Below are 22,160 nucleotides of genomic sequence, written 5' to 3'. Positions count from 1 at the left end.
TCTAGGACCTGGGTGAACGAGGTGCGGACGAGGGCGAGTAGTAGGCCATTTAGGAGGGGGCTGTGACACCTACAGAGAAGTGACCAGGTTTGGGGGGTGCTGAGCTTGAAATGACAGCAGGACATCAGTCAGATATGGAACTGCTCTGCGAGAGATGACAGGATTGGGGTTGGGCCTGGGGAGTTATCTGCATTAAGGGGATGTTAGCTGCGATCAGGAGTGAAGAAGTCAGCAACGGAGAAGACCCAGGCATGAGCAGAGGCTGAGACACAACCTGGGGAATGCCCTCTCATAGGCCTCCTTTTGTTATATAACCTGAAGTTCCCATTGCTGAATGATCTTTAAAAAAAATATTTATAGAAAAAGTTTTTAAGCAGCCATTTCCAAGGATGAACAGTGAGGGCACAAAAGCAATCCCGTACAAATGTGAAAGTGTTTTGTAAAATCCATTTACAAAAACAAGTTCTATCATGTTCTATGTTAGTCTAAGAACTAGGTTCTACATGATCAGATGAACAAGTGATACATTTCGAGGAAAAGGTTGCTCTTAATTAAAGTTGTCTACCTGTTAAAAAAAAACACCTTTACATATGCTCCATCTTATTATCAGAGGCCTACAAGGCGGGCACTTATCTCACACAACATAACCCGGGATCACAGGTTAACACATGGTGAGGCACAGACAAAATTTCCTGGCTTCCAATAAAATGTGCTTCGTCGCTTCCCGTTCCCTATTAATACAAGACTACTTTAGACAACCAAAAAAACACACATGAAATCACATACACATAGTAATCATTTAAGTTACACACCATAAGTCAGGGTGACGCAGAGTCCAAATAGCATGTTGTAGGAACAAAGAGCCAGGAACAGCCTGGCCCATGGGCACCTGCAAGCCCCTGAGGCCAAACCCAAAAGCCAACTTCATTCCACTGGGCTAAGGTATTTGTCGGGAGCCAAGACACCTGCAGGAGAGGCAAATCGCACTTCCATGGCTACCTCTAGTACTGCAGTGCAAATGTGTGGATCAGGCCTCCCCAGAGGTGCACCGAGGAAAACAATTCAACTTTAGTTTTGTTCTGTGAAGGAGAGTTTAGAAAGTAAGGCAGTAAGGAACATGGAGCCGGCTGGCGGATGGGGCAAGGTGTCTGGTGCACAAAAGCAAACAGAAAGCTTTGACTGAGCGAACCTTGCTCCCAGCTGGCTCCTGCTGGGGGCCACCCTCTGTCAGGGCAGGCTGGGGTCAGAGAGGAGAATCTGGGTGTGGAGCAGAGGTGCCTGCCCCATGCCTGGCTAGGTTTCTGGGGACAGCAGGTGGGCTCTTAGAAATATAAAGTCTATCTGATTTGGATGGTGGCCACCTAATCTGTTGGCCAGTTCCTTCAAGGTTTTTAGTTAAAGTACACAAAACAGCCATGTGCACAAATGACTGCCACATATACTGAAAATCAGAGTATATTAGTAAACCACTACGTATTCTCCTGGTAGGTTTAAAAGGGATGTGTCTCCCCTTTTCTGCAAAAAAAACTGTACATGAATCAGCCCCGTCAATACCACCTGTTGTTTCCTTTTCATAGGACACAGTGGGCGGGAGGCGCTTCCAGATCTCTTTACTGGACTGTCCACTTCTCTGGTTCTTCACGTAAGGCTCACGGAGGGAGATGGACACACACCATATTAGCCAAATGACACTTCTGAGGGCAGAAGTGGGGGAGAACAAAAACCACTTTCTGGACTTGTATCATTACGCTTGCTAGACTTCTCATGAACCTTGTTCATGCCATGGCAATGCCAACAGGATATGTCCCGAGGGTGGAGGAAACTGGAAGGCCTAGGTTACTTCCGGGTGACTGGTTCCTTTGGGCCGACACCCAGAATGCGGGGCTGTGTCCACAATAATCTACAGAGCTATGCTGGCTTCTCTACAACCCTTAAAACCATGCTGTGGCTTCTAGCTGCACTTAAACTAAAAATCACCCATCCTTCCAAGGTCCCCTGCCCATCTCTCCCTCCTCGTCTGCACTCTCCTGGCTGCTCACTGCTCTCCACTGAACAGCGTCCAGCCTGGTGTCCAGCTCTGTCCAGCTCTGGGCCTCTTCCTCCCACAGCCTGGTGCGCTCTTGGCTCACGGGTCAGCTCAGGCAGAACCACTCTCACCAGCTCATAAGCTCATCTGGTCACTCCTCCAACGTCAGAGGTCATTGTCCTCACACCCTCAGTATTGTATGAATGGCAGAACCTCACAGGTTCCCTGGGTTTCCCAGCTGGGCTGTGAGGCCCAGGAGGGAGGGGGCCTGCCTGTCCTTCCCCTAATTTAAATGTGTCTACCCATTAAACAAATACCTTCCTATGTGCTGTATCCATTACCAGAAGCCCACAGGGTGCTGCACCTGCACAGGGCTGGGAGGAGGGACAGCAAACGCTGGCTGAATGAATGAATGAATGCGGCAGCGTTGCCAGAACTGACTGCGCCCCTCAGGGGCCCCCGAAGTTCAGAGTCCAGGGAGAACTGCGGGAGCTGGGGCAGGAGGGCGGCGGGAGGGCAGACCCGTGCGCGAGGGACTCCCAGGCCACCTCCCGGCGCTGCCGCTGGAGACCCGTGTGGTCAGGCGCGTGTTCTGCACCCGGAGGCCCCCGGTCCTCCACCCTCCGCCCGCGCTCCAGGGCGCAGCGCACCGGCGCGCCCGCCCAGAGGCCCATGTGCTGCCAGTTCCCCGCAGCCCCGCAGCCCGCACCCACCCCAGGTCCCCCGCTTACCCTGCAAGGGCCCCTCTGTCCCACCCGCGGAGGGAGGTGACGTTCCCGGGGAGGGGGCGGAGGGGTGACAGAGGGCGCCGCTCAGCTCTCCCACCCCGGCGGCCGGCGTGACCTCGCCTTCCACACACAAGCAGCGGCGAACCCGCGGATCCCGGGGCCTGGGCCCCGCCCACTTTCACGCCACGTTCCTGCTGGGCGGGGCGTAGCGGGACCCAGTGCGCATGCGGGGGGTCGAAGGCGGGGCTTCTCGGGCCCCGGTGCGCAGGCCGGGGGGGGCCTTTCCCCACGGGGGGTGGGACGGGCGGGTTGATCGGCTGGTTCCTTGCACAGCCTGAGCCTGGCTGGTGTCCCCACAGATCTGGGGTCTCGGACCCTTTGGCGCGCTCCCCCCCCCGCCCCCCCACACCGCCCCAAGCCCTAGCGCGGCTCTTCCCGTCGGATTCAGCTTCTGATCCAGCTTCGTCGTTTTACACTCCCACAGTAATATATAGGAGTGTGCGTTTCCCTACATTTTTAGTAGTAGAGTCTTTCCAAACCTTTGGATTATTGCCAATCCAATTGTTACAAAAATTCTCTCTCATTTACAGTTTTAATTTATATTTATTCTAATATTTTGAAATGTCTTTTCATGGAATTGTGATGACCCTGCTTCTGTCTACTGGACACATCTCTGACCATATTTTACTGTTAAGAGTTTCTAGAATTTTTCACTTTGGTTGACACAGGCTATTGCATATGCTATTTATGTTTGGAAAGCTCTTCCCTCAGGTCTTTCCCTAGTAAATTGCTATGGTCTGAATGTTTGTGTCCCCCCAAATTCATATGTTGAAATCCTACCACGCAAAGTGGGTGAGGCCTCTGGAAGATGAATTGAGTTAATGTCCTTATCAAAGAGGATGTAGAGCGATCCCCTGCCCTTTCTTCCATATGAGGGTGCAGTGAGATGACATGGCTCTGAGGAAGATGGCTCTTACCAGACACTGAATCTGCTGGTACCTTGTTCTTGGACTTCCCAGCCTCCAAGACTGTAAGAAACTCAGCTATAAATAAAAAAAAGGAAATCTTACCTTTTGAGACAGATGGGGATCTGGAGAGTATTGTGCTAAGTGAAATAATCCATCTATGTCAATGAAGTGTTAAAATCCCCTACTGTGATTGTAATACTTTCAATCACTCCACTTCTGTCCATCAAGATTTGCTTTATATATTTAGGTGCTCTTATGTTGGGTGCATAAATGTCTACAAGGGTTATATACTCTTATTGCTCCCTTTATCATTATGTAGTGTCCTTTTTTGTCTTTTACTATAGCCTATGTTTTTAAATATATACATATATATTTATTTATTGTTGACAGTATTAAAAATGTTCCCCATTTCCCCCCACTTTTCCCCCATCCACCCAGCTCCTACGCCAACCCAGGCCTTCATCACACTATTGTCTGTGTCTATGGGCTATGCATATCTATATATATAAAAGGCTAAGTAACCAACCGTAAGACCATACGACCGACTGACCGATCCACCAGTACATATGACGTGCACTGGCAATCTATATATATAAAAGGCTAATATGCAAAGTGTCCCCTTGGGAGTTCTACCAGGAGACTGGGAGTTTGATCACTTGCTATGACATGTGCTGACCACCAGGGGGCAGCACGAAACAAAGGAAGGCCCCAGCCAGCAGCCAGCAGCTGGGAAAGGGAGGCCCTGGCCAGCAGCTGTAAGGCCCTATTTGGCCCTGATCGCTGGCCAGGCCTAGCGACCCTACCCATGCACAAATTTCATGCACTGGGCCTCTAGTTTAAAAATAAACGTTGACTTGTGCATGCGCGATACATATAAAGCTCTTGCTGTGTCAATCACGTGTGTTTTAATTTTATAATACTATATTATATATACTATTTTGACATGTAATTCTTTGCAGTAGCATAATTACGGCATGAATCTTTCTTCTAATTAATTTCCTTTCAATGTGCACAAATTGGCCACTAGTAAGTATATAAGCTCTTTGGTTAATCTCTTCCTGTCACCCCTCCCCCCTGCCTCTGAGATCTGTCAGTCTGTTCCATGTATCCATGCCTCTGGACCTATTCTGTTCACCAGTTTATTTTAGATAATTAGATTCTATATATTACTGAGATCATATGGCATTTGTCTTTCTCTGACTGGCTTATTCACTTAGCATATTAATCTCCAGATCCATCCATGCTGTCTTAAAGAGTAAATGATCCTTATTTTTTATAGTCACATAGTATTCTAAAAATGTACCACAGCTTTTTTACCCCCTCATCTTCTGATGGGCACTTGGGGATCCATGACTCTGGACCTAATTTGTTTATCAGTTTATTTTGATCATTAGATTCCACATATAATTGAGATAATGTGATATTTGTCTTTCTCTGACTGGCTTATTTTGCTTAGCATAGTAATCTCCAGGTCCATCCATGCTGTTGCAAAAGGTAAAAGAAAATCCTTCTTTTTTTATGGCCACATGGTATTCCACTGTGTAAATGTACCACATTTTTTTAAATCCATTCATTTACTGGATAATTGAAATTGGAAAGTGGGGGGATACTAAATCTAGATAGTCTTTTCAGTCTCCCAGTTCCCCTTCCTGTAGGCATCTACTATTACCAGCTTGTTTGTATTCGCCAGAGGTATTTTTACATACATAAGCATATATGCATATTTATAGATTTGTTTCTGATATTTTTCAATCATAATAAAATGGCTCAACTTCAACCATATTTTTTTCATTAATTGTTGAATTCACATTTCTGGAAATATGTTTGGTGTCAGTCTGTAGAAAGATCATCAGGTGGCAGTATACGACCAGAAGATGGGGGCTAGGAGGGCCTTTGCAAAAACTAAATAGCAACTGCACTTGGTTTTCCTATGCTGGGGTAGCAATACTCATATCTGATAAAATAGACTTCAAGCCCTAACCGGTTTGGCTCAGTGGATAGAGCGTTGGCCTGCGGACTGAAGGGTCCCAGGTTCGATTCCGGTCAAGGGCATGTACCTTGGTTGTGGGCACATCCCCAGTAGGGGGTGTGCAGGAGGCAACTGATTGATGTTTCTCTCTCATCGATGTTTCTAACTCTCTATCTCTCTCCCTTTCTCTCTGTAAAAAATCAATAAAATATATTTTTAAAAAATAGACTTCAAAAGAAAGGCATAACAAGACTCAAAAAAGGTCACTACATAATAATAAAGGGATCGATCCAGCAAGAGGATATAACCCTGCTAAACATATATGCACCTAATGTAGGAGCACCTAGATATATGAAAACAATTTTGGTGGACTTTAAGGGAGAGATCAACAGCAATACAGTCATAGTAGGGAACTTGAACACCCCACTGTCAACAATGGACAGATCTTCCAGACAAAATATCCACAAGGAAACAATGACTTAAATGACACACTAGACCAGATGGATTTCATTGATATTTACAGAACATTTCATTTCAAAGCAGCAGAATATACGTTCTTCTCAAGTGCACATGGAACACTCTCAAAAAAAGACATGTCAGGACACAAAAGAAATCTCAATAAATTAAGAATATTGAAATCATATCAAGCATCTTCTCTGACCAGAACAGCATGAAACTAGAAATAAACCACGGCAAAAAAAATTTTTTTTTAATTCAAACATGTGGAGGCTAAATAGCATGTTATTAAACAATGAATTAAACAACAATGACATCAAGGAAGAAATCCAAAATTATCAGGAAACAAGCAAAAATGAACACACAACCACCCCAAATCTCTGGGACACAGTGAAAGCAGTCCTGAGAGGGAAGATCATAGCTTAATAGGTCTACTTCAAGAAGCAAGAATAATCTCTACATCTAAAAGAACTAAAGAAAGAACAGCAGGAAAAGCCCAGAGTAAACAGAAGGAAGGAAATAATAAAGATCAGAGCAGAAATAAATGACATAGAAACAACAACAAAAAAGTATACAAAAGATCAATGAAGCCAAAAACTGATTCTTTGAAAGGATTAACAAGATTGATGAACTTTAACCTGACACATCAAGAAACTATGAGCGTGGACCCCAATAAATGTAATCAGAAATGAAAGAGGAGAAGTAACAACAGACATCCCAGAAATACAAATGATTGTAAGAAAATATTACGAACAACAATATGCCAACAAAATAGACAACCTGAGCCCTAGCCAGTTTGATTCAGTGGTAGAGTGTCAGCCCTCAGACTGAAGGGTCCCAGGTTCCATTCTGGCCAACGGCATGTACCTTGGTTGCAGGCTCGATCCCAGGCCCTGGTTGGGGTGCCTGCAGGAAGCAACCAATCAATATGTTTCTCTCACATCGATGTTTCTCTCTTTCTCTTTCCCTGTTTTGCCCTCTTCCTCCACTCTCCCTGAAAATCAATGGAAAAATATCCTCGGGTGAGGATTAACAACAACAACAACAAAAATAGACACCCTGAGCAAAATGGACAAATTCCTAGAAACATACAGTCTGCCAAAACTGAATCAGGAAGAAGCAGAACACCTGAGTAGGCCAATAACAACTACTGAAATAGAAGCAGTAATAAAAAAAAAACTTCCTACTAACAAAAGCCCTGGACCAGATGGCTTCACAGGTCAATTTTTCGAAACATTCAAAGAAGAATTAACACCTATCATCCTCATACTATTCCAAAATAATTCAAGAGGAGGGAAGATTTCCAAGCTCTTTTTATGAGGCCAACAATATTCTAATAGCAAAACCAGATGAAGACACAGCAAAGAAAGAAAATTGCATTAAAAAAAATCATACACCATAATCAAGTGGGATTTATTCTGAGGATGCAAGGTTTGTACAATATCCATAAATCTCAGATATCTCTTGTAGCAATATTTTTGCCAATAATCTCCTAAGGGCAAGGGAAATAAAGGAAAAGATAAACAAGTGGGACTCCATCAAGCTAACAAGCTTCTGCACAGCAAAAGAAACCATCAACAAAATGAAAAAGGGAACCCACTGCATGGGAGAACATATTCGCCAATGATACATCTCATAAAGGGTTAATTTCCAAATATATAGAAACTTATCTAACTCAACACCAAGAAGACAAAATGGGTGAAGGACCTAAGTAGACACTTCTCCAAAGAGGACATACAGATGGCCAATAGACATGAAAAAATGCTCAAGGTCACTAATCATCAGAGAGATGCAAATTAAAACCTCACACCTGCCAAAATGGCTGCCATTAATAAATCAACAAACAACAATTGCTGGTGAGGATGTGGAGAAAAGAGAACCGGAGTGCACTGCTGGTGGGAATGAAGACTGGTGCAGCCACTGTGGAAAAACAGTATGGAGTTTCCTACAATGATTAAAACTAAAACTGACTTTTGACTCAGCAATTCCACTTCTGGGAATTTGGCAATGGATTTTTAGATACGACATTGAAAGCACAGGTTCTCAATTCCTTGCTCACTCTCTTCTCCTTCAGGTGCCTCTACGAAGAAAGGGTTGTTATGCTTCATGTTATCCCAAATGCTCTTAAACTATTCTCATTTAGAAAAGAAATTTTTTGCTGCTCTTATTGAGTATTTTTTGCTACTTTGTCTTCCACATCACTGATTCAATCTTCTGCTTTATCTAACCCACTGTTGATTTTTTTTTTTTAGTGTATTCTTTATTTCAGATATTGTATTCTTCATTTCTGAGTGGTTCTTTTTTATGGGTTCTATGTCCTTTTTAATGCTTATTGTCTCTTTGCTTCATCCATTCTTCCCTATGTTTTTTATCATCCTTGTTACTATTTTTTTTTTAAACTCTGTATCTGGTATATTGCTTACCTACATTTCTTTTAGTTCTTTTTCTGGGGATTTTTTTTTTAAATTTGGGGCATTTTTCTTTGTCTTCTCATCTTAGCTTCCTCTCTGTATTTATTTCTATGTATTGGGCAGATCTTCTATGTCTCTCATGTGAGTAGAGGGCTTTGCATAGGAATGGCCTCACCAGTCAGGTGAGCAAGGGAAGAATGGTTCCCTCCCTAGAGACAAACAACTCAGTGAGTCTCTGATTCTGGCGAGACCTCCTCAGCAGCCCTAGCTCAACAGGGCCTGACCACAGGGAGCCCAGAGGGTGGGGCTAGTGGATCTCCAAAGGTGTGTGTGGGGGGGTGCTGGTCAGGCTTGTGTTAAGTCAGGGGAGTAGCCCTGAGCCACACAACTCAGTCTATGAAACCATCCCTGAGTCTGCCCAGACCTTTACACCAGGGACTCAGGCACTGACTCCTCCACAGGGCGTGAGTTCACTCCTCAGGGTGGCGCGGCAGGGAGTGGGGAGGGTGTGACTATTGAACCCCCCGCCACCCCCCAGGTTAATGCATATGGAAGAAAGATGGCATCTGTGGGCAGTGTGGGAGAGGGACTCAGCACAGGGTCCCTTCAACTCTGTCCTGAGAGCCTCACAACCCAGTCTTTTCTCACATGACTCTAGTTTGCTCTGAGCCACCCTCCCTCAACTGAGGCCTAGATGAATGTCTGTGAATGAGATTTTGTGTGCTAGCCCTTCAACATAGCACCTGGGTTTCTAGCAGACACTCATCTGTCTCTGGTGGACAGAATCCCCATTGATTCTCACAGTCACATGTTGTGTGGGTTCCTCTTCCTGGTTCTGGTGCTCTGAGCTGGGGAGCCCACTGTGGGGTCGAGACCATTGCAGCTGGGATATCCCTCTAGATCAGTGATGGCGAACCTATGACTCGCGTGTCAGAGGTGACACGTGAACTCATTTTTTTGGGTTGATTTTTCTTTGTGAAATGGCATTTAATATATAAAATAAATATCAAAAATATAAGTCTTTGTTTTACTATGGTTGCAAATATCAAAAAATTTCTATATGTGACACGGCACCAGAGTTAAGTTAGGGTTTTTCAAAATGCTGACACGCCGAGCTCAAAAGGTTCGCCATCACTGCTCTAGATTCTCAGCCATAGCAAGTTGGTGTGGGGCCAGCTTTTTTTTTTTTTGCATCCCTGCCCTTCCTACCAGTCTGGATGTGGCTTCTCCTGTAAATTCCTGGTTATAGACTTCTCTTCCACTAGTCTTCAGTTGGTTAGTCAGGTTGACTGGTCTTTATTTTAGTTGTAATTCCAGTTTGGTCCTGGGAGGAGGTGAGTATAACTTCTACCAACTCTGCTACCATCTTGGATCAGTTATTTTATAAATGCCTCTCAGTTTAGTTCTTCTGATACTTCCTTATGATTAGATTCAGATAGTGTATTTTTGTAATAAATTCCACAGGAGTGGTGATGTGCCTTTTCTGTGCATCCTGTCAGAAAGCTCATGGTGTGGGTTTGTCCAAATCACCTTAACTTTCATCCTTAGTTAAGGTGGTGTCTGCCTGCTTTCTTCACTGTCTAGTTGCTATATGTCCTTGTGAAATTAATAAGTATCTTCTGGGGATATACTTTGACCCTATGTAAATATCCCCACACTCCTCAAACTCGTACCCATTTTTGTACCCATTGATAATTTTTGCCTGAAAGAAATTGGGACTCATGTCAATACTAATTTTTTTTGGGGGGGGGATAGGTGTTATATTTCTGATTCAAAAGATTCAAAGAGCCATGTGTTCTCTAAGAAGGTGTGTGGTCAATCATTTGTGTGTTGAAGTGACCCATAAGAACCACAACAGGCCTAATTTTCCCTGTTTGCAGTAAAAAAAAAAAATGACATCTTATACTCAGGGGCTTAACGATAGCTGATTATTTGGAATTTGCACTCTGCTTTCTTATTCTAGAGGAGCACATCGATGATTTGGTGTTTTGTTTTGTTTTGTTTTTTAATATATTTTATTGATTTTTCACAGAGAGGAAGGGAGAGAGATAGAGAGTCAGAAACATCGATGAGAGAGAAACATCGATCAGCTGCCTCCTGCACATCCCCCACTAGGGATGCGCCCGCAACCAAGGTACATGCCCTTGACCGGAATCGAACCTGGGACCCTTCAGTCCGCAGGCCGATGCTCCATCCACTGAGCCAAACCGGTTTCGGCAGATGATTTGGTGTTTTTATTTTTAAAGAATAGTAAGTTCATTCTCTGTACCTCACAGAACTTGAAAGAATCTTAGATCACTTTTACTTACTGAGGTTCCAGGAATATTAAGATATAGATAGCAAAGATGGTTTGTAACTATGGAGGAAAAAAAATCAATAATTGTTGCCTATGGGGTGGAATTGGGGATGAACTGGGGGTGGGACTGGAGTGACTGGAAGGGGACAGAGACATTTTTAAGGTGATAGAATGTTGTGTATCTTAGAGAGGTTTGGCCATGGGTGCACATGTTTGTCCACACTCATCGAATGGTGCACTTCAGAGTCAAACGTCAAATTATGTATATTTTACCTAAAAATCCCCACAAACTTATTGACCTCTGGTTCCTGATGTGCATGCTGATATATTTAGGGGATCGGCAACTCAGATGTTGATCGGCAACTCAGATGGATTGGTAGGTGGACCAAGGGATCGACTTATGATGAGGCAGGTATAGCAAAATTTTAATAATTGTAGAATGTACCCAGTAGTTGAATGGGGTTCACTTTCAACTTTTTTGGTATATTTGAAATTTTTCATAATAAAATGTTGGGAGAAAATGGGTTGCCAAAAAGTTATGTGCATTTCAGTTGTTTGCCTTTAACAAGTAAATGCCGTTCAGACACCAAAATACAGTGCAACAAAGTTGTCCCATTCACAGGATAACTGTTACATTTATTAAAGATATTAATTTATAGTGTCAAAGGTATGGTCTCATAGTGGGATGCAAATTAAGAGTTGTCTGAAGGACTTTGTAATTTTTAAATTCTGACAGTATAAGTCTGAATTACACTCTATTTCGTACAGTTGTATGCAAACTCTGGCAATCTCTCCAAAGCCTGATTCTGTAAGGCCTGAGATGACATGGCCCTTGTCCCACTCCACTCCCACCCCACCTGTCTGATGTCATTGAGTTCATTGTAAACAGACTCTTCACCATGTTGTGCAGAGGGAAAGCAACATGACAGTTTGTACACAAGGGATCCCTGCCTTGCCCCCTACCCCAGACCCCCCTACTCTGCCTGTGAATAACAAAGCTTTAACATTTACTAAGTGGGAGGTGACAGGTCCTTCCCAGCTCTTGTGATTTTGGGCTTCAATTGATAATTAGGCACCTGAAAAATGAGCCAATCTGTTTCATGGTGGGGAAGATGCTTCAGCCAAGCCAATTAGCATCTTGGTTCTGGTTGCCTTGGGAATTTAACTCTGTCCCATGGCCCATTTAACATCTCTAAATACTGTTGTGTCCTGAAGAGGGAAGTCATGATTGTTAAATGAGGGAAAACCCTGGGGACCCATATGCTGAGGATTCCCTGTGTGGAGGGTTGGCTAGGGGCACAAGGGCTGGCAGTTTCTGTCCAGCCCCCAGGCCTCCTCCATTCTTCTCTTAGGACTCAGCAGCTGGCTCCTGGAAACACAGGCCCTAACCACCCGGTGAGGGAGTGGCAGCTGCCCCCAGATAGTCACACAGTTGAGTGGATCTTTTGTCCACTTAGAAGACATTGCAACTGCCGGTCACCAGTTGGCCTTCTCCCAAAGGGGGTGGCCATGGAGCAGGGCAGCCTGTCTGTGCAGCATATTGTTGAAGGGCGATGAATTTGCAAACAGGCTGCCATAAGTTGTCCCCTGCAGAGAATGTGTACATGGAGTGACTGCGAGGCCGGGAAGGACTGAGGCGGGGGAAGGCTCCAGGAGAGGGATTAACCAGACAACTTAACTAGGGAGATTTGAGGAATCACAGAATCTAGGGGGACGTTGAGAAATCTACATCTTTTCTCTTCTTTCTCAGGAACCACCGAAGCCAGTGATATGGAATCCTCCTTTAAAAGAAATTCCAAGACCGCCTGTGTTTAACAACTGTTGCTGGGAGAAAACTCTTTGAATCATGCTTATTTAAAAACCTGCTTTCCTTTCTCAGGTGGCCATCCATAACAGTTGGTTTTCTATTTTCAGAGGCTTCAGAGATGTGAAAAAACGGTCGCTAATGAAGATGACAATGGCAACAATTATAGATACTTATCATGGGCCTGGCCTCATGCTGAGAGCCTATATCTATCTCATTTCATCCCCACGGCAGCCCGGTAAGGTTGATGTTACTATTCACATTTCAGAGATGAAGAACTCGAGGCTTTAGGTTTAAGACTAAGTAACCAGCACACTGACCAAGGGGCTCAAACCCAGAGTGGCCCATTCTCAGGCCTGTGCTGCGAGCCCTCCTCCCTCCCAGTCTCCTGGCTGCAGCCCTTCTCCATTCTCTGCCAGCGCTGGCTTTTCCCCATCGTTCCCCTTCTCCCCCCTGCTCCCTATTTCCTTCAGGTATCAGAGCATAGTCTTTAGCCTCCTCTGTGGGACGGTGCGCAGGTCATGGGAGGATGGGACAGGTCATGGGAGGATGGGGCAGCTTTGCTGTTGACCACAGGGATTAGTTCAGTCTACCCACGCCACCCCAATCTGATGTACTGTGACAGAATGACCTGAGCAAAGAGCCAGTGAGGGCCAGGAGGAGTTCTCCAAATTCCACACGACACATATTCCACATGGACTATCACAGAGCAATTTTGAGAGCCAAACAGAGGTGGTGGAGGAAGCTGTTCCACTAGATTTGGCCTCAGGAGTCTTGTCAAGAAGAGTGAGATGAAACAGGGAAGGTTGGGATAATGAAGTGGGAAGAGATGGCCTGAGTCAAAGCTTAGGAGACGAGGCAGGGGTTGGGACAGAGGCCTAAGAGAGCAGGTCCTTAGGGGGTTCTGCTTGGGCAGAGAGGTGGGGGGCATGATGATGGGGGAAAGCGCTGGTGGGTGAGTGCCCCCAAAGAAGGGGCTTGACACTGGCTGGTTGTGCAGGTTCATCTGGTGCATCGTCTGTCATATTGTGGAAATATTCCCACCCCCAGTTAGTTGTGAGGGGAAACCTGGATATGGTAGTTAGACTCACAGACCAGTGCTCACAGCCCTGCCCTGGCAGACGTCAATCACTGGGCTTTTCAATGGCCTGGGCAACCCAGGTCGGCACTTCAGATTTAGGATGCACTGTGGCAGTTTTCAAGAGGCGGGAATCACAGAATGACCTCTTAGCTTTCACAGAACCATGTCAGCACTCTTAGCTCCTTGTCAAATACACAATTCACGGAGGTCACTTGACAAAAACCAAAATTACCCATGACCACAACACTCCTGTTGGTTTGAGGAGGCAAATTTTTGTGGTAGGTTGGGGAGAGTTTGGAATGGGACAACCAAGGGGATGAGGAGGGAGTCCCACCCATGTGGTCCAAGTGAAAAGACGTGTGGAAACCATTTCTCTGACGACCCCAGAGTGTGCCAAAGCCCCTTCACCACTCTGCTCTGAGATGCTGCTGGTCCCTGGAAGGGGTTAAGCTGAGGCCCTACTGGAGGATGAGGCCAGGGGCCCTGCCCATGGTGAGGAAGTTTAGCATGGCCGCACAGAGGATGCACCCGTCACACATTTTGGATTTTAGGCGTCATCTTTGATGTCGCCCGCCCACTGTGCCCTCAGGCTGCCACACTGTATCCAAATGCATGTGAATGGAACAACTCCACAAGTAATTTTTCTCTGGAGGAAATAAAGCAAGGGCCCTGGGGAGTGTGGAGCCACAGGGATGGGTGTGTGACATGGAAGAACTGATTAGGTCTGCAGGTAAACTGAGAGATGCAGGACGGAGGTGTAAAGAGACAATTTCCCTTCTTCATGGCTTTCTGAATCTGAAGATGCACAGAAGGTGTCCGGGATCTCCGGTGCTTGTTTTGCCCCTGATGCTAAATGTCAGCTGGACAGGGGTAGAAAGATGGCATTCGTGGCTGGGAGCAGCATGCCAACTGGGACCCAGCAGTACCTAACTTTCCCAACAGCTGAGGGTAGCATAGGAGTTAAGCATTTGGGCCTTGAGTCAGGCTGTGCTGGGTTCAAACAATGGCTCAGTCACTGCAAACCCAAGACAAGGATTTGGTGCAAAAAGTTTGCCACCTGATCCTGGGCAGCACTGTCGGGGGTTAGGGGAGTGAGACGAGGAAGAGAAGCAGCCACGGCAGGTTGCATTGATGACCAGGTTACCAGCCTGGTCAGCAGGAAGTTGGGTCTTTATCTGAGAACAATAGTCTGGGATTGGCCGAGGGCTGCTCCCAGGCCCTTCTGTCTGCCTTCTCTGGGGTTTGGTCAGGCCACGGGCAGTGAATGCTTGACAAGAGCCTCACAGATGCTGGGAGAATGGAGCATGCGCTCTGGCATCCCTGAGGATGTGCCGGACCCTCCCTCTTTCACTGTCCATTCTCTTGGCCCTTCCTCTCCCTCCCCTGCCATTTCACTTTGCCCAGGAGTATGAAACTGAGAGCTGTCCTTGGCCCTGCCCTGGCGTGGCCTCCACTTCCTGCCTGGGGTTCCCTGGACATGGGTATGCAGTGCCTGGAGCTGACACACAAGCCCTTCTTCCCTGGTGGACACACTCCACAAAACCCCTTCAAAAGCACTACATAGACAGGGTGATCAACTCAGTAATACACCCTGGCATCCGCATTCCCTCCCCTGCCCCCCCACCAGGCCTGTGCCCCTGTTCCCTCGGATCATTGCCCACACAAGGCCTGCAGGCCAGCCTGTACCAGGCTTTGTCCTCTGGGGTCAGCTGTCTGCCTCGAGGCTAGACTGGGGGAGCCCTGTCTTACAGGTGTACAGGACAGAGTGGGGACCTGGCTCTGTGGGTATGTCAGAAAGCGTCATGGGAGGACCAAGTGGTTTAACCACGTTAACACTGGGCTGCAAGGACTGGTGAGCACGCTCAGATCCTTCAGATGTGTCTGCTCCCACGTCCGTGTGTTCCGAAGCAGAGAGAACAGTCCCGAGGACTGCTGCAGGAGGACACTGGTTTCCAAGGTACAGAGAAAGTTCAGGAAAGTGTCACCCCTGTTTTCACTCATTGTCCTGGAATTCAGAGCAACACCATGAAACAGCATGCACATCTCTGGCAGCAGCTCTCCGAGGGACTCCTGGGCAAGTCCAGGGAGGACTTACATAACTGGTTACTTTGGTAAGACGAAGAACTGCACACGGGTACAACACCGTTTACTAAACTACAGACTTTATTTGGATTTCACCAGTTTTTCCACTATCATTTTTTTTCTTTTTTGGTTTCAGAATCTGATCTAGAATACCACATTGCAGTTAGTCATTGAGTCTCCTTCATCTTCTATTTGTGATAGTTTCTCAGGCTTGTTTTTCATGGCTTAGAACTTTTGAATAGTATGTTTACTAAGGAGTAATTTTTAAAAAACGAAGCCGATGGGAAAAAGCAACCATATAGGTTGTTGGATATAAAAAGAAAAACAAAGGTTCTTTTAGTTGAAATTCTCTAAATATGGCCTGAAAGCTATTATGAAAATAAATAAAAAAGGTTTTCTTAAAAAAAAAACACTAAGACGACGGCCACCAGGTTGGTTGTTTTGTTTATGTGACTGTGCGGACACAGTGATGGTTTTGGTCATTCTGGTACAGGAGACCTGGCTTTACAGCCGGCAAGGACATCTGCAGTTCTCGCAGTGGTGCGAAATTATCAAAGGCTTTCAAAACCGACTTGATGGTCATTGATTTCCTTTGTATGTCTGCTCCCATGCACGCTTTTGTGGCTGCTGTGGGAGGGGGCCTTTGTGAAAATAGCAGAAGGAAGCATTTGGAGGTGGTTGTCCTGTTCTTTCTGCAGAAACAGCATCTTTAGTCCCCCCAGGTCCAGTATAGTGACATGGCTTTGTCCCCTTGGCACCTGCCTGGGGTGGCTCAGCACCTCCTCAGGGAGTTCCTTCCTGGCTCATGCTGTCTCCAGCAGATGTCACACTCTGATAGTGGTGGCTCCTGGCCAATCTGGGCTGGTTGTGAAGGTTCCCTTTGGCCCTCCTCCACCCTCTTCCCTGCACAGGGCCCACCCATGCTCCCTGTGTAGACATAGCCCCCTGGCACTTACTAAACCAAGCTCCTTGGATTGCAAATGCCAAGTGCTCTGGACAAGTCCCTCAGGACTTGTATATGCCCTTTTGAGGTTCCCCAAACAGGCCAGGGAAGTATAAGGAAGGGAGACAGGAGGAGGACAGCCAATTAGCAGGGGCCCTCTGTGACCACGCAAGTGCATTTCAGAGTCCAGGCCCTTATTGGTTTTCCATGGGTGTGGGCTGAGAAGGTTCCCACATAACAGGACAAGCTCCTGGTGTTGTGATCTTTTCATTTAAAAGCAAGTTTTCTGGATGTAATATCTTGGGCTCATATTTCCTTTCTTTGCATCTGAAAATAGATTTCTCCATTTCCTTTTGGAGGAAGTATCGCTGTCAATGCTAATGGTGATCTAATTTTCTTTCCCTCTTATTTTATGTCCTGTTCATGCCTTTTTTGTCCCGTTGACCAAAGAAATTATCTGCTTGTCTTTAAAATTCAATTTCCCTAGGACAGTGGTAGGCAAACTGCTGCTCGGCAAACCGCGGCTTGCGAGCCAGCGGCTCTTTGGCCCCTTTAGTGTGGCTCTTCCACAAAATACCGGCTCTTCCACAAAATACCAACTTCTGCCCATGGGCCACAAAGTTTCAATCGCACTGTACGTATGCGCCCGCATGTGGTATTTTGTGGAAGAGCCACACTGAAGGGGCCAAAGAGCCGCATGTGGCTCGCGAGCTGTGGTTTGCCAACCACGGCCCTAGGATATCTCTTGGCATTTGTCATTCTGGGTTGATATTCTCAGGGGCACACCGTGCTCTGTCAATATGTAGCTCCACATCTTTTTCTATGTTTCAGGAAAGTTTTCTGAAATTATAGATTTCAGAATTTGTCCTTTTCCTTTACTTTTTTCCCCCTTCAGGTGCTCATATTATCTATATGCTGATCCTTTTTTTGCTTGCTTGTTACTTTTAGAAAAAGCCTTTTAATCTCTTCATATCCTTGTGGTTTAGTAAACATTCCTCCTATTTCTCTTAAGACATTAATTGTTGTGTTATTTGCTCTTATGCTCCATACTAGAGGCTCAGGGCGCAAAAATTCGTGCACTTGGGGGAGTCCCTCAGCCTGGCCTGCACTCTCTCGCAGTCTGGGAGCCCTCAGGGGATGTCCAACTGATGGCTTAGGCCTGCTCGGCGTGGGCCTAAGCTGCAGTCTGGCCTCACTCTGCGGGAGGTGACCAGTGGGCTGATCAGGGCACCATGCCAGTGGAGAGCAGCTGGCCCTGTCCCCCATAGCTGTCCCCTCCACCTGCCTGCTGGCACACACCTTGGCTGGCCTGGCACCACCTGCTCACTGGCCCTGCCTCCCCGCCCCCCCCTACCAACTAGTTATTCTGCTGTTGGGTCAATTTGCATATTATGCTTTTATTATATAGGACTAGAGGCCTGATGCATGAAATTCGTGCAAGGGGCTCAGCCCTGAGGCCCTCGTAGCTGTGGCGGCTTGCCTCGGCCCTTGCAGCCCCAGCTTCATCTGGAAGGTTGTCTGGAAGGTTGTTCAGCTGTCTGGTCTAATTAGCATATTACACTTTTATTATTATAGATGGCTTAGCCTTCATTTCTCAGATGATTTTTTTCATTTTGAATTCTTTCTTGAGTCCTCTTTAAAAAAATTTTTTTTTATTGATTTCAGAGAGGAAGAGAGAGGGAGAGAGAGATAGAAACATCAATGATGCCAGTCATTGATTGGCTGCCTCCTGCACTGGGATCGAGCCTGCAACCCAGGCATGGGCCTTGACCGGGAATCAAACCCTGACCTCCTGGTTCTTAGGTCGATACTGAACCACTGAGTCACGCCGGCCAGGCTTGAGTCCTCTCTTTTTCTGGGTTTCTCCAGTTTCCTTCACATCTTTCCCCTCCCCCCACACAGTGGCTGATACTGGGTAGGGCTTGTGGCCATGGTGGTCATCCCTATTTGGGGGCTGGGGGAGTAAGTTTGTTATAAGTTTGTCCATGTGTTTTGGTTTTGCTATCTTATTGTCATATAATTTTTGTGTAGGATTTAAAGAGATTCAAAACCTTTGCCATGCTGCTATCTTCCCCTTTAAACCTTGCTGACATTAGCAGTGTTCCTAAAAGCCATTCCCATGCTAGGATGGCTGCAGTAACGTAGCTATAACCAGGAGTGACTGTGAGTCACATAGATGCATCCTCAATGCAACTTCCCCCAAATGCCTCTGACCATCCAGCACAGGCCTGTGAGAGAGGCAAGTTGAAATGTTCTCTAATGCCTATTGGTTATAATAGTCGACTATTGCAAATTTTACAAAAATACATGACCATGTGAACCTCTTGAGGCCTTGGAAAAGGGCAAATATTTGCCATTTTGGTAAAGATTAAGTAAACCAGAGTGTATCCATTATCTTTTTAAATTAAAATGATTTTTTCATAATAATAAATGTGCATTGTAGAAAATTTAGATAAAATATATAAAATAAGAAAATAAAAACATCCTATTCCTACCACCCAGAGGTTATCACTGTTTAATACATTGGGATATGTCCTTTCAGATTTTGAAATATTTTGACAACAGTTAAAACAGCACATAAATGATGCAAAGTGAAAAGAACTCAGTACAGGTTGTATCTACGATGATATTGAGATGTAAAGTTATGTATACATTAATATGTATTAAAATGAAATATACCAAAAATGTTAACAGGACTTATTTGTGGATGATAGGATTAGGATGCTTGCTATTTTCTTATTTTCTGTATTTCCTACAACAAACATGCAGACTTTTATAACCAGAAAAAAATAAATATGATTTATTTATTTAGTAATTATAGTTATTTCAAAAGTGAGGTGTGATTGTGAGTGTATGTGAATTCGAATAAACAGCTTATTTTGTGTCCAATGATTATGTAGTTGCATTATGTTGCTTTGGGTTTTCCTCCCTCAAAAAAAAAAAAAAAATCAAATCAGATTGTGATTTTGTTTCCTGACATTAACACGTGGGCATTACAGGAGCATGTATGTCACATGGTTAATTCATTGGCAGAAGGATTATGCCATCAGGGGAATAAATTCGAAATTCTCAAGGTACTTTGCTCCAGTAATCAGGACTCAATGTATCTGTAAGCTGAAAGAGGGGATTGAATTCTCTAACAATGGCCAGAAAAGGCTTTTTGGAGGATTTCCTTCCTATTAAAACAATTCTTAAAGTTGCAGTAAAGACTGTGAGCTGCCCATGCCGGTGAAGACTGCAGAGGCCTTGATAGGACAGTTTCCGTCAAAGCCACAGAAAATATGTCGCAGGGTAGAAAGGAGAGGAAAAGTCATTGGGAAGAGGAAAAGGTCGAGTAAGGGGCCGTCAATGTTACTGATGACACATTGGCAAGTTTTCCCGGCCTGGTTACTTTTGAAGACTTTGATTTCCCAAGCAAATGTCACTTGGTGACAAGACTTCACCACAGGCCACCAGAGTGACCCCTAAACAATTTAAGAAATTTAGGTCTTCAATTAAAATCAAATTCATACAGCCCGGCTGGTGTGGGTCAGTGGTTGAGCATCAGCCCAGGCACCAAGAGGTTGCTGGCTTGATTCCCAGTCAGAGCACATAACCGGGCTGTGGCTTGGTCTCCAGTAGGGGGCGTGCAGGAGGCAGCCAATCGATGTTTCTCTCTCATTGATGTTTCTATCCCTCTCTCTTCCTCTCTAAAATCAATAAAAATATATTTTCAAAAATCAGATTCATGCAAGTTAGTTGTATTTCAACAATTTGGTTTAAGTGCAAGTTCTTTTTTTTTAAAATCTTTATTGTTCAGATTATTACATTGGTTCCTCTTTTTTCCCACCATAACTCCCCTCCACCCAGTTCCCACCCCACCCTCCGCCCTCACTCCCCACCCACTGTCCTCATCCATAGGTGCACGATTATTGTCCAATCTCTTCCCGCACCCCCCAAGAATAGTCAGTCCATTCCCTTTCTATGTCCCTGATTCTATTACAATCACCAGTTCATACTGTTCATCAGATTATTTATTCACTTGATTTTTAGATTCACTTGTTGATAGATGTGTATTTGTTGTTCATAATTTGTATCTTTACCTTTTTCTTCTTCTTCCTCTTCTTAAAGGATACCTTTCAGCATTTCATATAATACTGGTTTGGTGGTGATGAACTCCTTTAGCTTTTTCTTATCTGTGAAGCTCGTTATATGGCCTTCACTTCTGAATGATAGCTTTGCTGGATAAAGTAGTCTTGGTTGTAGGTTCTTGGTATTCATCACTTTGAATATTTCTTGCCACTCCCTTCTGGCCTGCAAAGTTTCTGTTGAGAAATCAGCTGACAGTCCTATGGGTACTCTCTTGTAGGTAACTGAGTTTCTTTCTCTTGCTGCTTTTAAGGATTCTCTCTTTGTCTTTTGCTCTTGGCATTTTAATTATGATGTGTCTTGGTGTGGTCCTCTTTGGATTCCTTTTGTTTGGGGTTCTCTGCGCTTCCTGGACTTGTAAGTCTATTTCTTTCACCAAATAGGGGAAGTTTTCTGTCATTATTTCTTCAAATAGGTTTTCAATATCTTGCTGTCTCTCTTCTTCTGGCACCCCTATAATTCGGATGTTGGTACGCTCGAAGCTGTCCCAGAGGCTCCTTACACTATCTTCGTATTTTTGGATTCTTTTTTCATTTTGCTTTTCCGGTTGGGTGTTTTTTGCTTCTTCATATTTCAAATCTTTGACTTGATTCTTGTGATCCTCTGGTCTGCTGTTGGGGGTCTGTATAATATTCTTTATTTCAGTCAGTGTATGCTTAATTTCTAGTTGGTTCTTTATCACAACATCGAGGGTCTCACTAGATTTCTTGAAGATCTCACTACATTTATCGGTGGTCTCACCAGTGTTCTTGAAGATCTCACTACATTTATCGGTGGTCTCACCAGTCTTTTTGAGGGCCTTATTAAATTTATCAGCAGCTTCTAGACAGTTCTTTAAAGACCTCAAAAGTGTGGTTTTGAACTCTATATCCAGCAGTTTGCTCTCCTCTATTTCTGTCGTTTGTGTCCTGTTTCTTTGGCTCGGCATTTTTTATGCTTCGCTGTGTCGATAGAGTGCCTTTTTCTAAGTGCAAGTTCTATGTTTGAAATGTAAGAGTTTCTTTAGTTTTTTAGTGATGTAAGTTGGAAGGGCTTGCACTTACCAGGTGGTCCAGCTCCTGAAGGCTTGAAGGCTTCCAAGGAGAACACCCTAGACCCCGCCCCCTTTCTTTGGGGTTGCCTGAAATACCAGGATGTTCCTCTTGGCTCATGCCATTTTATACTTTTGGAACATGATGGTGAAATTGCCATCCCCATTCTACTGCCCAAAGAAGAGGACCCCACTTCTCAGGAAAAATGGATGCCTCCTTTCCTGGCCAAGGAAGCCA

At 45.1% G+C, this 22,160-nt stretch overlaps 1 protein-coding gene across 3 annotated transcripts in view; it reads right to left on the bottom strand.

Moving 5' to 3' along the window:
* ENTPD6 (ectonucleoside triphosphate diphosphohydrolase 6 (putative)) overlaps positions 1 to 2,906 on the bottom strand; it is a 26,135-nt gene extending 23,229 nt beyond the window's left edge. For 2 of the 3 annotated variants that reach the window (XM_023761703.1, XM_023761705.1), the window contains exon 1: positions 813 to 946. In XM_023761703.1, the coding sequence (XP_023617471.1) occupies positions 813 to 815 (3 nt within the window). In that variant the 5' untranslated portion in view covers positions 816 to 946. Of the gene's footprint in view, positions 1 to 812; positions 947 to 2,757 lie in introns of those variants that run through there. The other variant, XM_006097943.3, reaches the window with a different exon arrangement.
* Positions 2,907 to 22,160: the final 19,254 nt, after the last annotated feature.

Source organism: Myotis lucifugus, unplaced genomic scaffold (genome assembly GCF_000147115.1).
Source record: "Myotis lucifugus unplaced genomic scaffold, Myoluc2.0 scaffold_214, whole genome shotgun sequence".
In the NCBI taxonomy this organism is placed as follows: domain Eukaryota; kingdom Metazoa; phylum Chordata; class Mammalia; order Chiroptera; family Vespertilionidae; genus Myotis; species Myotis lucifugus.
The sequence above is the reverse complement of the archived record's forward strand: the minus strand, read 5'-3'. Positions and strand labels throughout refer to the sequence as shown.